Source organism: Lissotriton vulgaris, chromosome 6 (genome assembly GCF_964263255.1).
Source record: "Lissotriton vulgaris chromosome 6, aLisVul1.2, whole genome shotgun sequence".
Lineage (NCBI taxonomy): Eukaryota > Metazoa > Chordata > Amphibia > Caudata > Salamandridae > Lissotriton > Lissotriton vulgaris.
This window is the reverse complement of record NC_141694.1, coordinates 184,184,398-184,209,416: the sequence shown is the minus strand read 5'-3', so window position 1 is coordinate 184,209,416 and position 25,019 is coordinate 184,184,398. Positions and strand designations below refer to the sequence as shown.

At 46.8% G+C, this 25,019-nt stretch overlaps 1 protein-coding gene across 1 annotated transcript in view; it reads left to right on the top strand.

Moving 5' to 3' along the window:
* LOC147706992 (opsin-5-like) overlaps positions 1-25,019 on the top strand; it is a 170,299-nt gene that overhangs the window by 94,054 nt on the left and 51,226 nt on the right. Inside the window, exon 4 of the mRNA XM_086925614.1 lies at positions 14,168-14,499. Within this exon, the coding sequence (XP_086781740.1) occupies positions 14,168-14,499 (332 nt within the window). The remainder of the gene's footprint in view (positions 1-14,167; positions 14,500-25,019) is intronic.

Here is a 25,019-nt window from a genome sequence, read left to right as displayed (position 1 = left end):
GTTTGGCCTTTGCTCGAATTTGCTGCTTGTGAGTGAAGAATGATGCTCAACAATTAATAATTAATCTTAAACATTTGTATTATCTGACCCACTCGATCTCATTGTTGTTTAAGTACCACATCCCCTTCTTTTAATTTGTTTTTTATATTAAATACCACTGTTTTGGGTTTGTTTGGACTGACTTCTAATTTGTTAGGGACAGTGTAAACGTATAGTTTCTTGAGGAGTCTTTAAGGACCCATTTGAGTTTTACTGATAAGGACAGCATTGTCAAAGTACAGCACATTAGAATTTAGTTTGCCACCCAGTTTAGGGGAATGAGAGTTGATTGACTGCAGTTCCCGAAACAGGTCAACAGTATGTAGGTTGGAGAATAGCAGAGCCGGCACACAGCACTGATTTAACCCAATGGATGTTGGAATTTCACGAGAAACCCTCCGACCATTGCCGCTCTTCACTCACATCTGGTGCACTTAAGAGCTCTCTAAGTAGGGTGACCAGATTCTCAAAACAAAAAACGGGGACAGGTCAAAGACATAGAAGTAGGACCACGGTTTGCAGTAACCATCGACATAAAAGTAGGATTATTTGACCGCTGTCATAGACATAGAAAAGGGACAACAACGACAGCTCCCTCCACAGACCGAGATGAAGAATTACAGACAACAAATCTGAGGTCTTTTATTGGCACCCCTCTCCTTTACACAGCAGCATTAGTACTTCTTATTACATTTACACTTTTAAGGACTACAGCATATATTTGCCAAAAATCAATAAAACATCACAGGCTAGCACATGCCAGTGCAAAGAGAGCATGCACGTGCATGCTCAACTGGAACAATGAAAAACAGGGACATTTCTGTGTTTACCTGGGACACTGGTTGAAAACGGGGACATTTGAGTCACTTGGAGAAAAGTGTCGGGACACGGGGACACTTCTCCAAAAACGGGGACCGTCCTGGGAAAACGGGGACGTCTGGTCACCCTATCTCTAAGTAGACTTGCGAGAATATCCCAGTTGTCCAATTTCTCCTATAACCTGTCCCTGGGAATTCGATCAGATGTGGATTTGAGGTCCATGAAGCATAGATATAGGGAGACATTTGACATCATAGTTTTGTCAGTCAGTGATAATGCAAGCAGGTTAGTGATGGTGCCTCTAAATTGGCTAAAACCCCTTTTTGATTTATTAGGATAAGGTTAAGGGACTAAGTCCATTGGTTCAGATCTTTTAGCAGGAGAGCTGCAAAATATTTAGTGTCAATATCCAGGAGTGTAATTTGGCAATGATTTGCTGGAACTGCTTTGTCGGCTTATAGATTTGGTAACAATTACACCACTCCAGTAGGCTGGGATCAACTCATTTGCGTGTACATAGTTACACAGCCGAGCCAATTATTTGGACCAGAATCAGGGTTTGATTTTAAATAGGGCTTGAGGGAGACCATTCGGGCCAGGAGCACCATTTTAACGACTGTGTGTGAGGATGTCAGCAATTTGCAACGATTCGTAAAACAGGTATTCAGCAATTGTAGTCTTCTTTATTTTGTTTGGCCTCTTGCTGTCGCCTGAAGGCTTAAGGTTTATTGGCCTTAGCTGGTGACTAGTGGTGTTGATAGTCCGCCAGCTTCCCATGCCTACAGCTACTCCCATCTTTGCATTGTACAGGGCTTTTTGATGTACAGCCGACACAGACTCCACAAAGTTCACACTGTTTGCAGTCTAAGGCACTCTTTCAATTTGATTAGCTCTTTTATAGAATTTATTTGAGTTTTTTGCTCTGCTTACATGAAAGAGTTTAGCCCATAAGTTATCTTTGCGCTGTTTCTTTGCTTACCAGACATCTTTTTAAAGTTGCTTTCTTGCGAGTCATAGCTCCTCACTTCGGGGGAAAGTACATTTGACATCATGATCGGAGCTAATCTAGGTTTCTAAACCTCCCCTTGGCCAACCTTTGTTCCTTAGTTTGATAGCTGGTTTGCAAAACTATATGAATCTGATTAAGGGTATTGATGATCGAAACGTTGTTTCTTGCAGGGTTAGGATCTGATACTCTTCCAGGTAGTTCTTTATTTCTAGATTGTGAGTTGTGTTCATTATGCCACCTATGTCCGAAGAGTATAGTTGTAACCCATGGGGCGGTTTGGTAGTGGTATTGCTGTGGTCTATGGCCAATCAATTGGATTCACGTTTGACCAATGATCCTCGTAGCCAACTCCAGCATTTTTTCTGTGGTGGATAATTTTGGAGAAGTTGTAAAAGTGATTGCGTGTGATCAGACACACTTTTTAACACCTTCACCATTTCCCCAATCGTGCACGCAGTCTTGAATAGGCTGGTTCTGTGTGTGCTTTAGATAAAACACATGGAGAAGCATTGATATGATATTAAAAAATGTTTATCCCATATCTTTTCAAATTCCCCCTTTTATGCGAGGACTAATTCTGCCACCTGAGGTGACAACCATGTCACAACTGTTGGCTCGCTTACCTAATTTCCTGATGGGCAAGAAATTCTACTGATGTTATTTCAGTAGATGTTAAATGGTCTAAGGATTTAATTTGAAGTAACTTGACAATGTTAATCAGATTTAGGATGTCATGTCTTCCTTTTGTTTTATATTCTGGAATCAAAAGCAGTTTGTTTGTATTGCCATTGAAACTTGTTACTTCCTTGCTGCTTTTTTAACTGTTATCTCTCTACCGCCCTCAGTAGTAGCATGAAGGATTTGTGTAAAATTTGAGTCTTCCCCGTTTGTTCTCTTTTCACTACACGGGGCTTGCTGTTTGCTCCCTGGTCTACAGCGAATCATTAATTTCTGTGCTCATGTAGGACACCGAGAGTTACTACCTGCTGCTTCAGATGCATCAGTGATGTTTCGCTGTGTAATACAATATTACTCAGCACTATTGGAAATTCTTTGATTGATTTGAGTGCTGAGTAATATTATTCGTTCTTGAAATCCGAAATTGATTCCCAGTTAGGAGTCTATGGTGACTGGTCTGCCATGCTCGTGCACTCTCTTTCATTTTGTATGATTACTTTTTGTTTTTATGGGGACGGTTAGACCAGGTGGTTTCTGGCTGGCTGGGATGCATTGAAGTCAGACAGAATCCCCTGTCCCAGATAGGACGATTAAGATAAACTCATAAGATAACCTGTGCTCACCCTTTGGTAGCTTGGTGCAGAGCAGTGAGGCTTATCCTAAGGGTCAAAGTGAAAAGTATTGGCACTGCACTGCCCTCGCAACACACAGAGTACACTACAGAAAGACTCCACATTACATGTATAAAACACTGGTCTTTGAATTACAAACACATTGAAATCAAAATGACACACACATCTAATATATGCTTTACAGTTATATGCAAGTGTTGATCTCTCCCATTAGTAGCAGAACGGATTGAACATATATGTACCAGTCATAGGTAATCACTTGCCCGTTAAAACCTCAGCCTCAAAAGCAACATAAACACATGCGTATACTTTCCCGAGGTAGTCACGATCCAAGCCATCCCTCTCACATCAAAGCAACAGAACATATATGCAGGCTTGTTCAGAGGTGTTCCACTTTCCCGCTACCACATTAGCATAAAACATGACATATCCCAATATCGGATACCCCTCACAGCATGTAATGGTTAATAAGTCATAGTTCTCCCCTACACCTCATGCACCAACCCTGCAGTCACTCAAACTACACTAACCAATGATACACTTGTACCTGCTGGCAACACTTTGATTAGATTGTCAGGACCACCTAAGCGTAAGTAAACAGTTACTTTGTTCCATCAGTCTGTATTAGCCGTCAATCCACCCCACAGTACCTTCACGAGTGTGTGATCACTAATCACCCCACCTTCCCCCATAGGCAAAAGATTGTGATGCTGAAAGGCGGTGAACTTCAAATTGGAGAAATGTTTCCACCCAAGCGGAGGATCTAGCCGTAGTTGGGCCAGGCAGCCAGTCGTGGGTGCACAGAAGGCACAATGAGACTACTTGGGTCAAGTCACTGTAATGATGGACACACACAGGGGCACTAGGACCGGCCCGAGGAAGGCCGAGGGCGGGCGGAAAGGGAGGAGTCAGGGACAAAGAACGGCAGTTAGCCGATGTACCAGGACGAGGAAGGACAACAATAAAGAAGCTCCCTAATCACATTGTGTGTCCGTGTCTCTATATGCCAGGCAGGATACTACATCTGGCGACGAAGGTATCGAGAACCTCTGCGCGCTAACTCGGTGCACGTCCCTGGAAGTGGGGAGGCACCTAGAACTGTGGGCCGGTGACTGCGTGGTGACCGAGTCACAGCACGAGCGTCCTCGCACGCTGGGAGCCCACCCCAGCTATCCGGCAGAGTGTGTAACCCGACCGGAGCTCGCCCCGCCGCACCGCGTGTGCATGCGGCACGTCCTGGGGGATGGAGCCTGCTGTCTGCCTGCCTGCTCGCCGGGAGCCCACCCCGGTGATGAAATAAAGACCAGAAAACAAAAACAAGAAAAGAGCTGTCTAACCTGGTGCTCCGGCTGAAGAGAGAGTGCCAGCCGAAATCAACGATCGGTGAGTGAGGGAGCGAGTGACAAATCAATGCATCTGTGTCTCCGCTAAACAACAGGCCAAATCTCGCTGTACATGAGATTCTCGCCATTTTGAAGTCAGGCAATTCTGTCCAATCCCCTGTCAGGGATCCTCGGTGGCCATTTTGGAGTCAGGCAAAGGGCCTGAAAGAGCAAACAAGCACTGGCGAGTGCAAAGGAAAGAATAAACAATCACTGGTGAGTGCAAATGGACCAGTAAGCAAGCACTGGCAAGTGCAAATGGAACAGTAAACAAGCACTGGTGAGTGCAAATAAAAGAATAAACAAGCACTGGCGAGTGCAAATGGAACCGTAAACAAGCGCGGGCGAGTACAAGTAAAAGCAAAACAAGCACTGGTGAGTGCAAGAAAAAGTAAACAAGCACTGGCCAGTGCAACTGGAACAGTAAACAAGCACTGGCGAGTGCAGGAAACAAAACAAACAAGCACTGGCGAGTGCAACTGGAACAGTAAACAAGCACTGGCAATCACAGATTCGGCAAAAAGGACTTTTGTTGGCACGTTTGAAATAACGGGAGTGTGCAATGGCTGACCCCGCTTCCATGAGCGTGTTCGGAGTATCGTTCCTACGCCCTCCAGAGCCCCTCACTCTTGAATCTGGTGGGGGTATAGGCTTGCGGTGGCAAGAATGGCTAGAAGATTTCACAGACTTCATGATGGGGTCCCATGTAACTGAGGCTGGACAGCAACTGATCGCTCTCAAAAATATTTATGGGTCCTAGAGGCAGAAACCCAGTCCCTAAACCTGTTTTTAGGATATTCTGTTCTCATTTCACCATTGAAATGGATTTACTCCTGTCTATCACATGAGTTCATCTGGGTCTGTTGCCAGGATGGGATTTGGGGGTTCGGCAAATGTATATGAAACCACAAACTCACGAATCTGGGATGGATCTCAACCTTCCAGCAGTGCCACTTGAAGGATTTTTCAGGCTCTGGGTATGGTACATTTTGAGGCACTTGATCGGAAGAACATTGAATTTATTAGCAATTTCCAGTTAATTCAAGACCTTATTCGTACCATGTTGAATTCGAGGCCTTCCTTGTCATCCATTTTAACTTTACCACCCGGACCCTTGAATAAAGGTTTTCTAGGGTACCGGCATGGTAATTTTAATTCACTCACAACCCCCCCACACACCCGTACTCACAACTGTGGCGTTACTCTAAAAAGAACTCCATGGCTGGACGTCAACTTGAACGACTTTCCACGGCCTTGTCCGCTAAGGACCGGACTGGGACAATGACGTATTTTGAATGGTTTTGGGAGAGGGGGGTGGGGAGGGGAGTTGGGCGGGCGAGTTTGGGGTTGGGGGTTCACTAGGAGGCGGGGGAGGAGGGGGCAGTGTGGGGTTCCAGGGAAGGAGGGGTTCACACAGTTGGGGGTTTGGGGGTTTGGGGACTGTACTGTGCTGCGGGGTGGTTTGCGCTCACTGTGCGCTGGAGCCGCTTGCTGTGGCCTTTGAGTTTTGTCCGGTGGGCCTCGCCCGCCTTGGTGAGCGTTTCTGGTATTCCCCCTCACTGATGGCCCTTAAGATTGTTACCTTGAATGTGAAAGGGCTGAATAACCCGGTTAAACGACGGGCTGTACTGTCCCTCCTGGAGGACTCACAGGCAGACATTTGTCTTCTGCAGGAGACCCATCTGCTGGCTAAAGACTGTCACAGGCTGCGGACCCCAAAGTTCCCCACGCAGCTTTTCTCTTCCTGCGCTTCCAAGACGGCAGGGGTAGCGCTCATGATATCTAGGAGGTTCAAGGAGGAGGTTCTGCAAAAGGTAGCGGAACAGAAGGGGAGGCTCTTGGCGTATAGAATCAAGGCAGGAGGTCTGGTGTTTACTGTAGGCTCCATATATAGCCCCAATGATCATCAGGATCAGTTTCTACACAGGGCACTAGAAGACGTGACGTCCACTCCTGATAGACACATTGTGATTGGGGGGGACTTGAATGTGGTCTTTGATGCATCCTTGGACAGGTCGGTGCAGAGGCGCCTACAATCGGGAGAGCTTTCGGGCTCGGTTCGTACCCGTTTGGAGGAGCTTGATATGCACGACATGTGGCGCCGCCTCCACCCCGCGACCCGCGCATACTCCTATTATTCCCACGCCCACAAATCATATGCAAGGTTAGATCATCTCTTGGTGACGGGCCCGATGTACGAACTGGCCTGGAGCGCCGACATGGGGGTCCTATCTCTCTCGGATCATGCCCCGGTGGAAGGCACTTTCCGACTACCTCCGGTGTCTCCCTTGAGAGGGGTCTGGCGCCTCAGGGACACTCTGCTGCACAAGCAATCGGTGGTGAAACAGATCCGTGAATCCATAGCGGACTTTCAACGTATTAATGACAACGGCGACACCACCCGTGCGATGCAATGGGCCGCCTTGAAGGCTGTGCTCCGTGGTGAGTTTATTGCCATCTCCTCGGCGGGGAACAAAGATCGCCAGCTTAAGAAGGACGAACTTACCCGCCAGGTGCGGGAGCTAGAGCAGGTGCATCAACGGACGGGAGCCCCTCGGGTCTGGAGGCAACTGAAGGCCGCCAGGAAACTCCTGTCCGCGCTTGACATGGACAGAGCGGAGTACGCAGTACTCCGCCTGAAACATAAGTACTACACCGGCGGGGACAGGTGCGGCCGACTTCTGGCGCACAAACTCAGGGTACAGCACCAGCAGCACCGGGTGAAGGAACAAGCGGTCCCCACTGGTGGGACGGTCACGGAGGATGGGCGGATCGCGGACGTTTTCCGTGGTTACTATGCTGACCTCTACGCCGGCGTTCCCCCCTCAGCGCGAGCTGAAGCAGACTATCTAGAGTCGGTGTCGCTCCCGTCCCTGACGCCAGATCAGGCCCAACATCTTGAGCGGGAGATTCGGATTGAGGAGGTGGTCACGGCGATCTCCCGACTCAAAAACGGGAAGGCCCCGGGACCTGACGGTTTTATCCCTCTCTTCTATAAGACCTTTTGTTAGGATCTCGCACCAGTTTTGACGTGCCTATTTAACACGTTCTATGAGCCGGGCGCTATCCCCCCGGAATTCCTTAAGGCTACGGTATCGGTGATCCCGAAACCGGGCAAGGACCGGACTGCTTGCGGGTCCTACCGACCGATCTCACTTTTGAACACAGACCTGAAGATTTTCACCGGTATCCTAGCAGCACGTCTGGCACTCCACCTCCCGGGTATGGTTGACCCGGATCAGGCCGGGTTTGTACCGGGCCGGCAGACTGTCGACAACACTAAGAGGGTGACCCATATACTGGAGAAGGCCTCGCGGATACCCGGGGAACGCATGCTCCTTTCCATTGACGCGGAGAAGGCGTTTGATAGAGTGCATTGGCCCTATTTGGAGAAGGTCTTGGGCAAATTTGGCATAGGCGAAAAGTTCAGGCACCTGGTGTTCAATTGCTATTGTTTCCCATCCGCGGTAGTGAGGGTGAACGGATGCAGCTCTCAGCACTTCCCCATAGAGAGAGGCACCAGACAAGGGTGCCCACTGTCACCTTTGCTTTTTGCTCTTTATATGGAGCCGTTCGCACAAAGAGTTCGCCAGAACCCCGACGTCATAGGTGTCCGTATGGGGGAGTTCCATCACGCCCTTAGTCTCTACGCGGACGACGTGATATTGACACTCGATGATCCTGGGAGGTCATTGCCTGCGTGTCTCGCAGAACTGGAAACCTTTGCGACCGTAGCGGGTTTCAAGGTAAACCTTGGGAAGTCGGCGGCCCTTGACATTTCACTGTCCGGCACCACCAGGACTGACTTACAGAGGCTCTTTCCTCTGAGCTGGTCTAAGGACCAGGGCCCTATCTGGGGATTCTTCTAGTGCCCTCTCTCCCTGCTATGGTCACGGCCAACTATACGGCTTTAAGCACAAAGATCAAAGAGGAACTGGCCCACTGGGACAGGAGCACGTTGTCGTTGCTGGGAAGAGTGGCCGCGGTGAAAATGACCCTCCTGCCGCAAGTCCTGTACCTATTTCGAGCTCTCCCGCTGCAACCCCCCAAGGGATGGCTAGCACAGACTCAGTCTGCTATCACACGCTTTGTGTGGCAGGGCCGTAAGCCTAGGATCAAGAGAACCATAGCCACGCTGGCGCCGGAGTCTGGTGGCCTTGGGATACCGGACCTGCATAAGTACTTTCAGGCTGCTCAACTGCGCTACTTGGTGGAGTGGAGCCATTGGGAATTGGACAAACACTGGTTGTTTCAGGACCAGGCGGTGGCGGGCAGGACGCTGCAGGAGGTGCCCTTCCTACGGAGGGCCCACCGCCCCCCCAACCTCTATGCGTCCTTTGTCACACGGGTCCCACTCCGTGTGTGGGACTCCGTGTCCGCTAAGCATGACCTTACCACTTTTCCTTCTCCTTTCACGCCAATAGTTGGTAACCCGGACTTTGGCCCAGGTATGGAGTCGGGAGCCTATGAACTCTGGCGAGCGGCCCGCTGCTCCGCCTTATTTCATATGTATCGCCCGGAGGGTGCGGTTTCCTTCCAGGACTTGCGGCGGGACTACGGCCTCCCCGAGACGGAGCGCATGCGATATATGCAGGCGCGCCACTGGGCGCTACAGCCGCAGGTGCGAGCATCGGCGGACCGGAAGCTCACAGCATATGAGCGTTGGCTGGTGACTCGCTCATCGGACGCCAAGCTTATTTCTGACCTTTACAAGATGTTGCAACCTCCCCCCTTTCACATCTACAACCCCGGGAGGGAGCGGTGGGAACGAGAACTTGGACGCGCGTTGAGCCACACTGATTGGGACCACATCTCTTACCGGGCGCGACACTCTGCCTACCACACTGGGCTCACGGAGACTTTCACAAAAATTACGACTTATTGGTATCGCACCCCCGAGAAACTACATGAAATGGACCACTCAATACCCAAGACATGCTGGCGCAACTGCGGCCAGACTGGCACGCTCACTCACATACTGTGGGACTGTCACCTGCTGACTCCTTACTGGGAGGAGGTACTGAATAAGATTGACCAGTGCTTTGAAATTGAATTACCCCGTTTCCCCGCCTATGTTCTACTGGGCTTGCCGAATATTTTAATGTACCCACTAAGGTCTAAGAGAGGTAGACAGATAGCGATAGCCCTAGGATCGGCAGTACAGAACATACTCATACACTGGCGCACTACCACACCTCCTACTGTTGTTGGCTGGCTACATAGATTGTGGCATGTCCTGGGCATGGAAAAGCTGTCCCTGGTGGTGGCGGGGGAGGTGAACACTTTTGAAGAGCTGTGGGCGCCATTTCACACATTGTTAAGATCGGAATTCAAGGAAATCACTTGCCCTAGATATCTCAGATTGTTACGGCTGACGCCGCTGCCAGATCCGCCAGCCTGAGCTGGCCAAGTAGGCAGTTGGAGGGAGGGATGGATACCATGCTGCCACAGTGAGAAGGCGGAAGGTTGACGGCACAGTACAGGGGGTGGGGTGGGGGGGGGAAATTGTGGGGGTAGTTGGTCGGGGGGGGTTTGTCTTTTTCCTTCCTTTTGTTTTGCTCCCACCCACAGGTGCGCTAGCCATGAGACTTTGGCTAGAACGAGCCCATCGCACTGAACGGACTGCCTTCACGCATCTATTAAATTGTACACACTGATTTGGGGGTACACCTGTGGTTATTTGTCTGTAATGTTGTCCCTTTTTCTTTTCCTATTGCAATAAAATACTTTAAATTTACAAAGAACTCCAACAAAGAGCTCACTCACTGGGCCCGTGGGTGACTGCAGCGCCACCCACATGAGGAGCAGCGCCCGATGATGAAGCATGACTCCTGCATGGGTGTGTGAAGGGCACGTTTACCAAAAGGACAAAATCCACCACCTCCACAGTGTTTCGTTTACAAGTTTTTTGTGATCTAAGTTTTGCTCACTACTTCTTCTAGTGACCACATTGGCAAGCTTCTCCTTTTCTTTAGGAACAGTTACCCTTGAGTGATTATCACGTTAGCCTTGGGAACGTGGGTACTGGACCTGTTTTTCCTCTAGCTCCCCGCCCCCCCCCCACATTGTAATTAATGGTTGCATGAACTGCCATAAAAATGTGTACAAAAACATATGGGAAAAAGTGACGCACTGGTGGCGCAAGGGGCTTGTAAATAAGCCCCAGATTCTTTTGTAATCTGACAGCAGGGCATACCAAACCTGCACAACCTTAACACTTGCTCAGGCATTCATTTCACGGCACTACACTAGATCTCTCTCTCTCTCTCTCTCTCTCTCTCTCTCTCTCTCTCTCTCTCTCTCTCTCTATCTCTCCCTCCTCAACTCAACTCTTCTCTTCTACCTCACCCCTAACTCTCTATACCTCTTATTCTCTCTCTATGACTTACCCCTTCTTTTTCAACTCTCTGATCTCTTTTCGTCTTATCTGTCTACCTTACCTTCCACTCGATGGTCCTCCTTCTAACCCATTTCCCTACCCCTCTCTCTATTCACAGTTTCTATGCCTACCTCAACGGTACCTATCAAACCTTCTATCTAGGACCAAGATCTCTCTACCTCATCCCTCCTCTTTCTGTTTACATCTTAACTACTTGGATCTTTCCATCTTCTTCACCTGTCTCAAACTGATACCTCTCTTTAACACCCCTATTTCTCTCCATCTTTCTATGTGTTAAGTATTTCCACCTCTCTGCCTCACTATGCAGTACCTCGCGCCTCTACATAATTTTGGTCTTTATCTTACATCTGGTTGTCAAGATGCCAATGCACCAAAATGCCAGGGGTAGTGGAAGTGACATCATATGCCCTTTGACCTTCACTGTCACACAAACACACACATGCTTATACACACATACACATTCACGCATACACAGTCTCTTACATAAGCACACTGAATTCTGCAAGCAAACACACACAACATACATTTAAAAGCATTTTCTTGTATTTACCTCAGCTGCAGTGAAGGTCACAATCCAGCTATTTCTACTCTATTTTTTATTACACTATTAAGCGAATAAGGTAATATTTACAATTAGTATAATAAACAAATAGACAGAAACAAAGACAGTTGAACCCAATGGATATCCATAAGGATGAACTGCCTCTGTGTTCCTGGCACTGCTTTTGCCACCTCCAAGGCCAGGTGTCCGAATGGCAGTGCCAGGGGTCAAGCCAGGGTTTGCAGCACCGACCCCTGGTAACCCTTAAATGACGTCCATGCTGTCTGACTGACTCAGCTCTCTCTATCTCACCCTCCCTGTCTCTCTTTCCCGTTGTATTAATCTCGCCTCTTTTTCTACCTTGCCTGTATAGCTCTACTTTACCAGTTTTCTTTAAATGTCTCATCTCTCTTTTTACCTTTGTCCCTTGCACTCTGACTTCTTCTGTGCCGCACAACTAATTTTACCTGGCATGTCTTGCTAAACCTCATGTTGCCCCTCTCTCTAAGTTGTGTCTTCCAATCGTCTCTCATGACCTCCCCACTCTCACTGTCTACCTTTACCGCTCTCTTATACATCTCTGTTTCTGTCTTACTTTTCTCTCTGTCTACTGCACCCACCATACTTTTCTCCATTTGTGTTTCCCAATTTCTCTCAATGTAAAACCTTACCTATCTCTATCTCTCTCTTATTCGTTACCTACTTCGTTCTCGTTCTACCTTTCAGAGTCATTCTTTCTGGCTACCTCAGTTTTCTCTGTTTACATATCGTCTCTCCCTAGCTAATCTGTGCCTCTGTCTCTAAATTGTTTCTCCATCTATTTTACCCCTCTCACTATATTAATATCTTTACCTCCCACAGTGCTCTAAGTGGGCCAGTGCTGGGCCTTGGCAAAGCTAAACAATGGACATTGAAACAGGATCCTCTGGTGCACTCTATTTCTGTCATTCACCGGCTAAAGACAAAAAAACCCTACCTTCCTGCATGTGACATGCTAATGCTGTAACGCATTGTCACTAGGAGTCCCTTTTGTGAGAAAAGGACTAAGTGACAGGTGGCTATAGTTGCTTACCATTGGTGTTGCAGGTATAAAGCATTATTTCTTTCAAATGAATTACTAATCTATTGCCACTAACTTTTAAGCTTACCTGGTAAATATGTGTTTATATGTCTTTTGTCCCTGCAGAAATGTAATATATTAACTGTTAAATAAAATATCTTGCTGATCGGATTATGCTTTGTCCAATGATATACCATTTATAAATTGGTCAAACACAGGATGCTATATCTCAGGTTTTAATTACACAGGACAGGCCTCACATAAGGGCTTCTCAAACCATACCTGTTTTAGAACCCACCACCTTAAAGCATTGATCTCTATGTCTCGCTCCTTTCACACATACCCTCTGTTTCTTGGAGATGAGAAAAACGAAGGCATGGAAAGAGTGGAGGGACACTTCAGGGGAAGTGAGTTAAGGAATGAATTTTCATATTTCATCTGTCATAATGATGAAAGTTCCTCCAAACAGTGCTTTGAGTTTCAATCTTGCAGCAAGAATGCTAGCTGTGGAGGGAAACACATTTGTGGTAAGGAACACCCTACACTTACAGCTACAATTTCAAGCGCTACATGAATACATCTTTCTTTTTTGACATTACACACTTTTTGGCTAAGCATGTAATCTTTACTGTGGCAGTTCCAACATTTGGGGAGACAAGCTGGGTATGCACTGATATTCCACGTAAACTATTATTGTTGCAAGGCCAAGTAGCTAGAACCAAAGGCTTTCTCCATAATTGTTCAAGCTTTCTGTTGGTACTGTTTCACAGGTCATTGTCAAGCACTATCACTTACACTCACTGACAAGAGAACAGAAGAAAAATACTCACCCCTCGGATATAAGTTTTCTAGAGGCCTTCCATGTCATCAATTTTAACCTTACCACTCGGACCCTTGAATAAAGGTTTTTTAGGGTACCGGCGTGCTAATTTTAATTCCCTCACCAAAACCCCCACACACACCTGCACTCACAACTGCGGCGTACTCCAAAAAGAAATCCGACAAAGAGCCCTCTCGCGGGGCATGTGGGGGTGGCAATGCAGTCGCAACGCCCGATGATGAAGCATGACACACGCATGGGTATGTGAGGGCACTTTTACCTAAAGAAGAAATTCCCCCACCTCCACAGTGTTTCGTTTACAACTTTTTTTGTGAGCTAAGATTCACTCACTACTTCTTCTAGCGACCGCATTCGCCAGCTTCTCCTTTTCTTTAGGAGCAGTTATCCTTGAATGATTATCAGTGCATGCAACTAGCCTGCTACTCCAGGCAGAGAGCCCCTTGGAAGATGGAAACCTGGGCACTTGCCCACTTTGCCCATGCCTTTAAATGGAACTCATTTCCAGCCATCCTTAGGGTAGAAGACCCAATCCCTACACATAGTAGGAGACATCCTTATGCGTAATGAGCAAATATTCTGTGTGAGTGCATCCCATTACAAGTGTAAATCCACTTTTTGTGAATTGCAAAAATGCATTTAGAGGGTCTTCCTCATGTAACCTAAACGTACACGTTCAAATAATCTATTTAATTGCGCCTGTTTTACTAGAGTCGCTAACGTTTTGCTCACGATGCCATTGACTAATTCTGGTTTTGTGTTTTTTCAGATTGTAAAATCAAAAAGAACATAATTTGTATTTCGATCACTTTCATTTGGCTCTATTCATTGGCATGGGCGATCATGCCTCTACTGGGCTGGGGCCACTATGGGCCCGAGCCCTTTGGCACCTCTTGCACAGTAGCTTGGGATGAATCGCAGAACTCGGTCAGTGATTCGTCATTCATCTGCTGCCTGTTCGTCCTCTGCACCATCCTGCCCGCCGGGACTATTGTGCTGTGTTACTCCGCCATAGCCTGGAAGCTGCATAAAGTCTATCAGGGCATCCAGAACTGCGAGAGGATCACAAACTCAGCCAAGATGGAGCGCAAACTCACTCTGGTGAGTGCAGGTGATCGCCAGGTCGTGCATGCCAATTATTGTAAAGACCTACGGAAATGTTACCTTCATCTTGTTCATTTTACAGAAAAAAAACTTTTATGTGAGACTGTGATGCTGTGCTCTTTTCAATAGGTTCTTATGTGTTGTGCATAAGTAAAATATGTGTATAAGGTATAACTGCAACTTGCACAGGGAAAGAAATAAGAGCTTATTTATGAGTGCCCTGCATAACTTTTACATCATGCAGGAGCGAGAGCGAAGTAGCGTTGCACCGATAAAACAATGCCGCAGAGCAGCTGAAAAATAAAATGGTTCTAAAGTTTATTTATTACCATATCATTTCTCAGCAACCTGCCTGAACCAAGGGTCAGGACGGGGCAGGGCAAGTGCTGCTGAACGCTAGTAAGGAGCAGTGCACTTATGTTTAAAGGGTGCATTCTCCTTTTGCCGGCCATCTTGCAACTGCCAGCCAGACATGCGCATTTTAACCCCTTTGCTGCTAGGCCTTTTCCCCTCCTGTGCTAAGCCTTTTTTTGGCTATTTGGGGTAGTGCGCGCTTAGGCCCCTGTAACTTTTTGACCACATTAGGTATCGACGCCAATTTTGCATCCTTTTCTTCCAACATCATGTGGATTCTAAAGGTGTCCAGGGTTGGTGGATTCCCTTGGAGGGGTCCCAGAAATTAGCCACAAGACAGTAACATTTTTGTTTTTTTCAGAAAAATAGGCTACAAATGAAAGCCTCTGGGTTTTTCCCTGCAAATGTTATCAAAAAAGAGTTTATGGGGTTGAAATCACCATTTTCCCAGCTTATAGGGAATGACAATCTTTTGTCAGAGAATCAAAATATTTTACACAGTTTGGGCATTTTTCTGGGACATAGCCCATTCTCATAGACAATCGCTTGTATCTTTTGCTTTTTTCTTTTTGATTTATGTCTACAGGATGCTCCTACTATGAATTCGTTTTTCTCGATACACTCCCATTGGTAAGCTGAGTACCTTTAGGTGTTGTAGTGCTCTCTAGTGTTCTTTTGTCTGAAACCTAAATACATAGGTTCTTCTTTTTCGTTTTCAGAGTGGTCTGGCCCTGAGGAGAATTACTACTAATAAGGATTCGAAACGCGTAGGCCCCTTTCCCCTTGGTCTGCGTTTGGTTGTCCTAGTGTTTAACTGTGTTACACTAGGTTTGACAATTTTACACCCACTCTTGTAAAAAACTTCAAAAAAGTTGGTTTAATTTAATTCTAAGGCGTGTATTGATTTGAATTTCCTTCCAGTGTACAGCAGACTTATTACTTCCCCCACTGGTGTATTAATTCCCCAGTCTGTGTGAAGTATCTTAGTATGAATGTTCGTGGTATGACTGTGATATGTTTGATTTATGACTGTATGGTTGCTATTTTACCTCGTTCTGTGTCCTTTTTCATTACTGTCACAAAATCTCTTATTGACTTTATACGCTAAGGTCAAATTCATTGTACCTTTCAATATATTTTGTAGAATAAAACAGCTATTAAATAGCACCTCCCAGTTTTGAATAGTAATCTTTATTTGGTTGACAAATTGGTATATGAATTACAGTATCAGTATTGGCATTTCTCCTCTGTTGTTCCGCGACAGGGAACGGCGCAAAACGCAACGTGGTCACACCTCAATTTCACTGTGAAAAATGACCCTTTTTTTGCAAAGTGCCTAGCTGTAGTTTTGAACTCTAGCTCTGCTGGCACCTAAGGAAACCTAGCAAACCCATACATTTTTGAACACTAGACACCCAGCGGGATCCAGGATGGGGTGACTTCACTACCTCCCACCAGGTTCTGTTACCCAGAAACTCTTTCAAACCTAAAAAATGGTTAAAAAAACAAATTTTCCCCACATTGCTGTGGTGAAAAGTCCTGGAATCTGAGTGGATCCACGAACTTCCACCCACCCCGCGTTCCCCAAAGTCTTCTGAGAAAAATGGTACCTCACTTGTGTGGGTCGGCCTAGTGCCCGCGACAGGAAATGGCGCAACGTGGTCACATCTCAATTTCACAGTGAATGACCCATTTTTGGCAAAGTGCCTAGCTGTAGTTTTTGAACCCTAGTTCTGTCGGCACCTAGGGAAACCTAGCAAACCTATCCCTTTTTTTTTAAACTAGACACTCAGGGGAATCCAGGATGGGATGACCTCACTGCCTCCCACCAGGTTCTGTTACCCAGAATCCCTTGCAAACCTAAACAATTGTCAAAAACATTATAATTCCCACATTTCTGTGTTAGAAAGTTCTTGAATCTGTGTGGATCAACAATTTCCCACCCACCCCGCGTTACCCAAAGTCTTACAAGAAAAACGGTACCTCACTTGTGTGGGTCGGCCTAGTGCCCGCAACAGGAAATGGCGCAAAACGCAAAGTGGTCACACCTCAATTTCGCAGTGAAAAATGACCCATTTTTGGCAAAGTGCCTAGCTGTAGTTTTTGAACCCTAGCTCTGCCGGCACCTAGGGAAACCTAGCAAACCTATACATTTTTTAAAACTAGACACCAAGGGGAATCCAGGATAGGATGACCACACTGCCTCCCACCAGGTTCTGTTACGCAGATTCTCTTGCAAACCTAAACAATTGTCAAAAAAATAAAAATTCCCACATTTCTGTGGTAGAAAGTCCTTGAATCTGTGTGGATCAACAATTTTCCACCCACCTCGCATTCCCCAAAGTCTTATGAGAAAAATGGTACCTCACATGTGTGGGTCGGCCAAATGCCTGCAACAGCGACGGCGCAAAAAGTAATGTGGTCACACCTCAATTTCGCAGTGAAAAATGACCCTTTTTATGCAAAGTGCATAGCTGTCGTTTTTTAACCCTAGCTCGGCCGGCACCTAGTGAAACCTAGCAAACCTATACATTTTTGAAAACTAGACACCAAGGGGCATCCTGGACGGGGTGACTTCACTGCCTCCCACCAGGTTCTGGTACTCAGAATACCTTGCAAACCTAAATAAATGTCAAAAAACACATTTTCCCCACATTTCTGTGGTGGAAAGTTCTAGAATCTGCGTGAATCCACAATTTTCCTCCCACCCGTGTTATGCAAAGTGTTAAGAGAAAAATAGTACCTCACTTCTGTGGGTCAGCCTAGTGCCCACAACAGGAAACAGTGCAAAACGCTACGTGGTCATACTTTAATTTCGCAGTGAAAAATGACCCTTTTCTGGCAAAGTGCCTAGCTGTAGTTTGTGAACTCTAGCTCTGCCGGCACCTTGGGAAACCTACCAAACACACACATTTCTGGAAAGTAAACACTGAGGGGCTTCCAAGGAGGTATGGCTTGCATGGATCCCCAAAGTTTTCTTACCCAGAATCCCTGGCAAACCTCAATTTTAGCTGAAAAAATCAGTTTGTTTTTTCACTCATTTTCATGTGGGAAAGTGTGGCATCACCGGGCTCACACAAATTTCCTACCACCCAGCGTTCCCCCAGGTCTCCCGATAAAAATGGTGCCTCACTTGTGTGGGATGCCCAAGTACCCGTGACAAGCAAGGGCCCAAAACGTAGTGAGGCAACATCAAATTTGCCTGTCTCCAAACCACCTGGTTTTGCAAGGGGGATCACCTGGGTTTTTGGCCCCGTGCTCAGCGGCCATCTAGGGAAACCTATCGAACCCACACATTTCTGAAAACTAGACACCTGGGGGCTTCCAGGGAGGAATGGTTTGTGTTGATCCCCCAGCGTATCCTTACCCAGAATCCCTTGCAAACCTCGATTTTACCTGAAAAAAATCACTTTTCTCACACATTTTTGTGTGGGAATATGTGGCATCACTGGGCTCACACAAATTTTCCATCACCCAGCGTTCCCCCAGGTCTCCCAATAAAAATGGTACTCACTTGTGTGGGAGGCCCAAGTACCCGCAACAGGCAAGGGCCAAAAACATAGTGAGGCAACATCAAAATTGCCTATCTCCAAAACCACCTGGTTTTGCATGGGGGGTCACCTGGGTTTTTGGCCCTGTGCTCGGCGGCCATCTAGGGAAACCTACAAAACCCACACATTCCTGAAAACTAGACAACTGGGGGCTTCCAGGGAGGTATGGCTTGCTTGGATCCCCTAGCGTTTCCTTACCCAGAATCCCTTGCAAACCCTGATTTTTGCTGAAAAAATCACTTTTCTCACACATTTTTGTGTGGGAAAGTGTTAATGTATTAACTGTTAATAATTGAAAGGACGAGAAACTGAACCATTGACTCACAAGTTGTGAGCTGTAAAGTCACGACAAGGCACCAACCTCTTTACTGGCCATTCATACACCTTTCATACATGTGACACATACAAAACATTCACACCGCCAGCCGCAGGCCCATCACATTAAAATACTCCCACCAGCAGACAGCGCCATGCAAGGGCCCATCACTTTCACACGCCTAAATTCCTGACACAGCAACTACACAAACTGATGGATTGCATGGAATGGCGCTCAGCTAACAGTGTGTGTAGTGACCAGCAGAAACTCACTACTCACACACCGCCAGGCGAGCGCCAGTCCACGCACACCACCAGTCAAGCATAAGTCCACGCACATCGCCAGCCAAGCGCCAGTCCACGTACACTGCCAGCCAAGCGCCAGTCCACACACACCGCCAGCCAAGCACCAGTCCTCGCACACCACTAGCCAGGCACCAGTCCACGCACACCGCCAGCCAAGCGCCAGTCCATGCACACCAACAACCAAGCGCCAGTCCACGCACACCGCCAGCCAAGAGTCAGTACAAACACACCGCCAGCCAATCGCCAGTATAAACACACCGCCAGCCAAGTATCAGTCTAAGCACACCACCAGCCAAGTTCCAGTCCACGCACACCGCCAGCCAAGTCCAATCCAAACACTCCACCAGCCAAGCACCAGACCACGCACACCACCAGACAAGCGCCACTCCACGCACACCGCCATAACATTTAGGATTTTTTTAATATAAATAAGAAAACACAAACAAATTGCAAATAGATAAAAATCTACTAAATCTACAAATGCCAACCCTGAAACTGAACAAAAAATAATAAACAATAGAGGCGAGGCAGTTTACTTTACCACTCATGGATGCTCCCAAACATTCTTTTGAGTGTGGTACATTCTAAAACAAGCAGGCACGCACAGCCCAGGGTTAGAAGGGCACTCGGGGCAGTACATACAAACCTCCTTCCGTATACCTCTTCGCCAACAGACGCTACATCTCCTACTGGGAAAGTCTTTTGAGGGTGTGGGAGGAATATGATCAGGAAAGTGGCGATCTTTCAATCTAGCAACATCCACCACCACTCCAACTCTAGGAACAGTTGCCTGTTCCACTAAAACAAGGCTGCCTATTACAGACTCCTGAAACTTCGCAAAAGTCATCTTTGACTCAGGACAAGAATCTTGGAACACATTAAAGGTTGCCAAGTGGAAAAGATGGATAACCAACTTCTTGTACCAAATGTAAGCCTTACGAAGAGCAGCGTAAGGTTCCAACATCTGATCTACTCTGTCAACACCACCCATGTGCCTATTATAGTCTAAAATGCACACAGGTTTGCGCACTTCAGCAACCTGCACCAACCAGTCACAGGTGCAGTGCTTTCATCATGGATGGTAGTCAGCATGTAGACATCTCTCCTGTCTGAAAACTTTACAGCTAGAAGCTCCTCGCAACGCAACGCACTGTCCCCGCACAAGCTTTTGACAAACAAGTTCTTTTGGGAAACCTTTACGGTTAGAGCTGATTGTGCCACAAGCAACAGTGTCCACTTTGGCCAACTCCCTGAACAACCACACACCAGTGTAGAAGTTATCTACATATAAATGGTGGTCTTTGTTAAAAAATCCTCTACCAAGTTTCAACACAATTTTCTCAGTGACTCCAAAAGTGGACGGACAACCAGGGGGTTAATCCTGGATTCCTTAAAGGTGTACACCCTGAAATTAGAGACATATACAGTCCCACTGTCACACAGCATATACAGCTTAATTCCATAGCGTGCCCTCTTACTAGGAATGTATTGCCTAAAAACCAAGCGGCCCTCGAACAACACCAAAGACTCATCCACTGCAATTTCTTTCCCTGGAGCATATATCTCAGAAAATTGATCAACAAAGTGATCAATGATAGGCCGAATCTTAATAAGACGGTCACAATCAGGGTGATCTCATGGCAAAGCTAAACCATTATTGACAAAATGCATCATCCGAAGCAGAAGCAAATACCTGTCACAACTCAAGACTGCCGGAAATATAGCAGTTGCCATCAAGGGACTAGTAGACCAATATGAAGCCATTGAAGGCTTCCTTAGCAAGCCCATCAAAAAAGATAAACCCAAGAACTTCTTCATCTCTTCCAGATTTGTGGGAGTCCACCGGGTAGCTCTAGAATGGGGTTTAAGACTGGCACTGTTGTCCCTCAAAAACTGTTCGGCATACATATTAGTCTGCTGAACAATCTCTGCCAAAAACACATCATCCATAAACAACTGAAAAAATGTATTGGCAAAAAGTTCTCAGTATTCACCCAATACCCTGAAACACCAGTAAAGTCTGGCAATGCCGGCTGCACCATGCCTGGGGCAACCCAGAGGTCAGCACTTTCAACGGGAAGTCTTGCAGATCGAGGCTGCAGCCCAGATGCCTCTTGAGGCACTATCGGCACATCAATGTCCTTCTCTAACACAGGCACTTCATCCGCACCAAGAGTAGCTTCAGCTGCACTGAGAGTATTTTCATCATCGGATGATACCATGTGGACAGAAAACTCACTGCCTAAATCTTCCCCTCCCACCTCTGCCTCAGAATCAGAGTCAGTCTCTGGACCATGGTCAGAGGAAGATTCAAAAAGCATTCCAACAACCTGGTGAGCAGTAATCCTACGCACTGGCGTAGCTAGGGGGGGCAAGGGGGGCGGTCCGCCCCAGGCGGCAATATTTTGGGCCGGCGCGGCGGCTGCCCCGCACGTGTGTTACTGTTTGAAGTGCAAGCACAAATGCTTGCGAATGCTGCTGCATACACGAATTAGGCCCCAGGACGTCCTGCCGCCCGCGGCGCGGGCAGAGCGAGGGTCATTTGCGGTTCGTTGGCTCCGGGCCTGGCCCCTGCGTGTCCCCGGGCCCTGTGCTGCCGGGCAGGATAAGGCTTGCTGAGTTGCTTGCAGCTGCCTCCCTGCCCAACTACGACGTGGAGGAGAAGTGCTCGGTGTTGCCGTTGAGTATCATGCCCGGCCCAGTCCGCTCCCTTTGAGTGCCCCCGCCCGCCCAGTCTCCTACTCCAGTCACTCTCATTCACACGGTGATGTGACTTGACCGGAGAGTTCAGGAAGAGTATGCTCGGCTTCGCTTGCTAGTTGTGAATGTGCAGTAACCCCAGGCTACATCCATCAAGCCATTAAAGGAAAGTAATCTAATTGGGCAAATTCTTTAATGGCGAGGTTTCTTTGCATGTTCGCAGCCTGTGTCAAGGATCTCAATTCACGAGAGGAAGTCATTGTGTGTCATAGATGGTTTTACACAAAAATAAAACGGGCCTTGAAAACACACGCAGGAAAAGTGGAGACACTAGAAAAAACAATTAACAAATTGGAATAATTCCATCAGTACATTACTATGAAAGTGTCTGGTAAAAAAAAAGAGTATGCTAACACTTAACGTAAGAAGCGGTTTCATTAAAATTAAATAAAACCGGGCTGCAACTCTGTCCAAAAAAATAGCGTCACATGTTACTATAGACAATTTATAAGTTTAGCAAGCGGAGTTTATACAGTAGAGATTTTGGTTCATGTATTTGCTGACAGCAGCGGTTGAGGTTCCCTCTGCACTTCACCACACGAACAACTGTATCTGTGTTTCGAAAGTATAGAGGCTGGCTGCGTTTGGAGTTCCGTTATATCACTTTAAAAGTGCGTGCCAAAAGAGTCACTAGATATCTTTACACTCCTCTTGGAGGAAGAACAGGGAATTATTGAAAATGGCAAAGGAGAGGATGGGTGATTGAGAGAAAGTGGTAGATTCATAGAGGAAAAAGAGATTAACAGTTTTGGAAGCATGAACAAAGAATAACTGAGAGTTCATCATAGACATCATGACAGAAAGTGATGCCACAAGAGTTGGCTTGCACCATCGGGCTCATTGCCTCCCCTTGCTCACCCTTAGATGCAATTGCATCTAAGAAGCCAGTGCATGAGCAGCGTGCTGTGAGCTCCGATCTCGTCCCAGAGAGTCCAAAGAGTGAAGTCCAGCTGTTTGGCAGGGTGGACAGCGTCTACCCGGTAAAATAAGTTGGGGGACGCCGTCCACCCGCGTGGTACCACAACTCGAGCACTGATTGCCGTTGTTTTCCCCGCACCTTCTACCTACCATGGGCGGCAATCTGAGGGATAGCCCCGGGTGCCAGAAGCTCTAGCTACGCCCCTGATCCTGCGGCTAGCCATTATCCTTACTAAGAAAGGAGACTGCACAAACAAGTAAAAAAATGTGTGCATTTATCACAAAGATCTAAATACTCAAAAACTATACGATTCACTTACAAGGGACAGCTACACTCACCAGCACCCACTCTGCAAAGACACAGCAAAAATCAATGATACCCCACTAGAAAGAAGAAAACAACTATTAATCTACAGAAAACAAAATACACATCAAGCACAAATGCAAAACATTTTATACACTCAAAAAACAGAAGCCAAACATACTGGTATTATTACATACTTTGCAAAAAAATGCATTTACATTGTAATTGTACAAAACAAGTCTCTTACTAAACACATGCAACTACACAAACAGCAGAACCATCAGTAACGACACCGCAACCTGCAACAGTCTGCAGAGCAAAAGTCTTGAACTAGAGCAAAAATGGGGAAATAAAACATCACAATTCACAAGAAATTAAAACAATACACATTATACACAGGCTATCTCACTACACAAATGGGGGCAGAAAGGCCAAATAAACGGGCTGAATACACATAAACAAATATATGTCCCCTGGAACCAACTAATGCATTTATTTTTAAATCCCTGGTCTCTAGTGGGCTTTTCTGCCACCCCCGAGGCCAGAAACGCCAAAAAAGTATAGGTGATCTTTCCCCAAAGGAGGGGGGGGGGGGGTTGGCAGAAAAGTCTTACAAATTAATTAGGCCCATATGGAAGCGAGGGGTTGCTTCCATTTAACATTTAAAACACTCCCTGGTGTCTAGTGGGTTTTCTGCCCCTCCCCGGGGGTAGAAAGGCCAATTGAACAAACCGATCTGCCCCGGGGGTGCGGGGCGGTATGTGCTGTTTTTTAAATATGGCCCCTGGAAGCGAGGGGTTGCTTCCAATTTATAAAAAAAAACAATTCCCTGGCTCTAGTGGGCTTGTGTGCCCCCCCCCCCCTTTGGGCCACTTGCCCTCTCCACCCCCGGAGGGCTGGTCCGACAACCTTGTCTGGGCTGCTTTGTGCTCCCATTCCGGCTGTGACAAGGGCCCTCCTGAGTGCTGATGAAAGGGTGTGGTGTGGTGCTTCTTTCAGAAATCCTACAATTATCTGAAAAATGTCTGTGGAACAGGAACTGGTGGCAATGTAGACCTTGGAAAAGAAAACAGGAGGCCTTTCTTTTCACTTGATGATTGCTTTAATGGAGGCTTTGTGGCACAGATTTCTGGGAACAAGCACTCAGGTTTCTGGTCTCTGAGTCTTGTTAGAGACATGACACCCTACACACATTTTACATTCCAAATCAATACATGCCAGTATCCTACTCTTTGTACAAAAAGTACCATAACAATACTAATTGAGTAAGCAGAGACCCCAAAGAATGACTGGGCATGGAGCCTGATTTGCCCATCATGCCTACTTCACTGGGCCATGAGGGGAGCCACACAATGCTGTGAAAGAGGTAGGCCACCAGAACCAACTGTCACAAGATCAGTAACCCCCAGAAGTGCCGGCAGGTGACCCACTTTGCAGCTATTTCCAGAAAAAAGCACCCCCTTTGCTGTCCAAGGCAACTAGCACCAGTCTTGCACCAGAAACAGATGGTGTTCCGGAGCACAGAATTGCACTGATAACCCAGCCTGGCAGGAAGGCATGTTTAAACAAAGTGTCCTTATGTGGGAAAGTCAATATTCCTTTGAGACAACAATATTTAAAATGGCCACATCATATAACAGCTTTAGGTTATTGCTTAAAGTAAAAAATGATTACCAAAAATATTTCCGGCAGTAACAGAGAATGACGTAAAGAGCAGGCATGAGTATCTCTCTTGATTAACTTCAGATGGTTAGACAGCCTGGTGGGTGCAGTGATGTATCAGTCACAGGGAGGTGAAGAATGCCTCTCTTGAGGTCAATGAAATTGCAGTGATTAATTTGAGGCGGTGGTTTCTCAACACCACCGCTTGTGACATTCTGTCACAAGGTGGCGCTGTCTCGCGAATTTAGAGATGACCACAACAACAGCGAATTATTAATTCAATATACATTAAAAATTACTATTAACTGCTAGACAAACCAGTCTTATAGCTTTGGGGGTCTGAAATA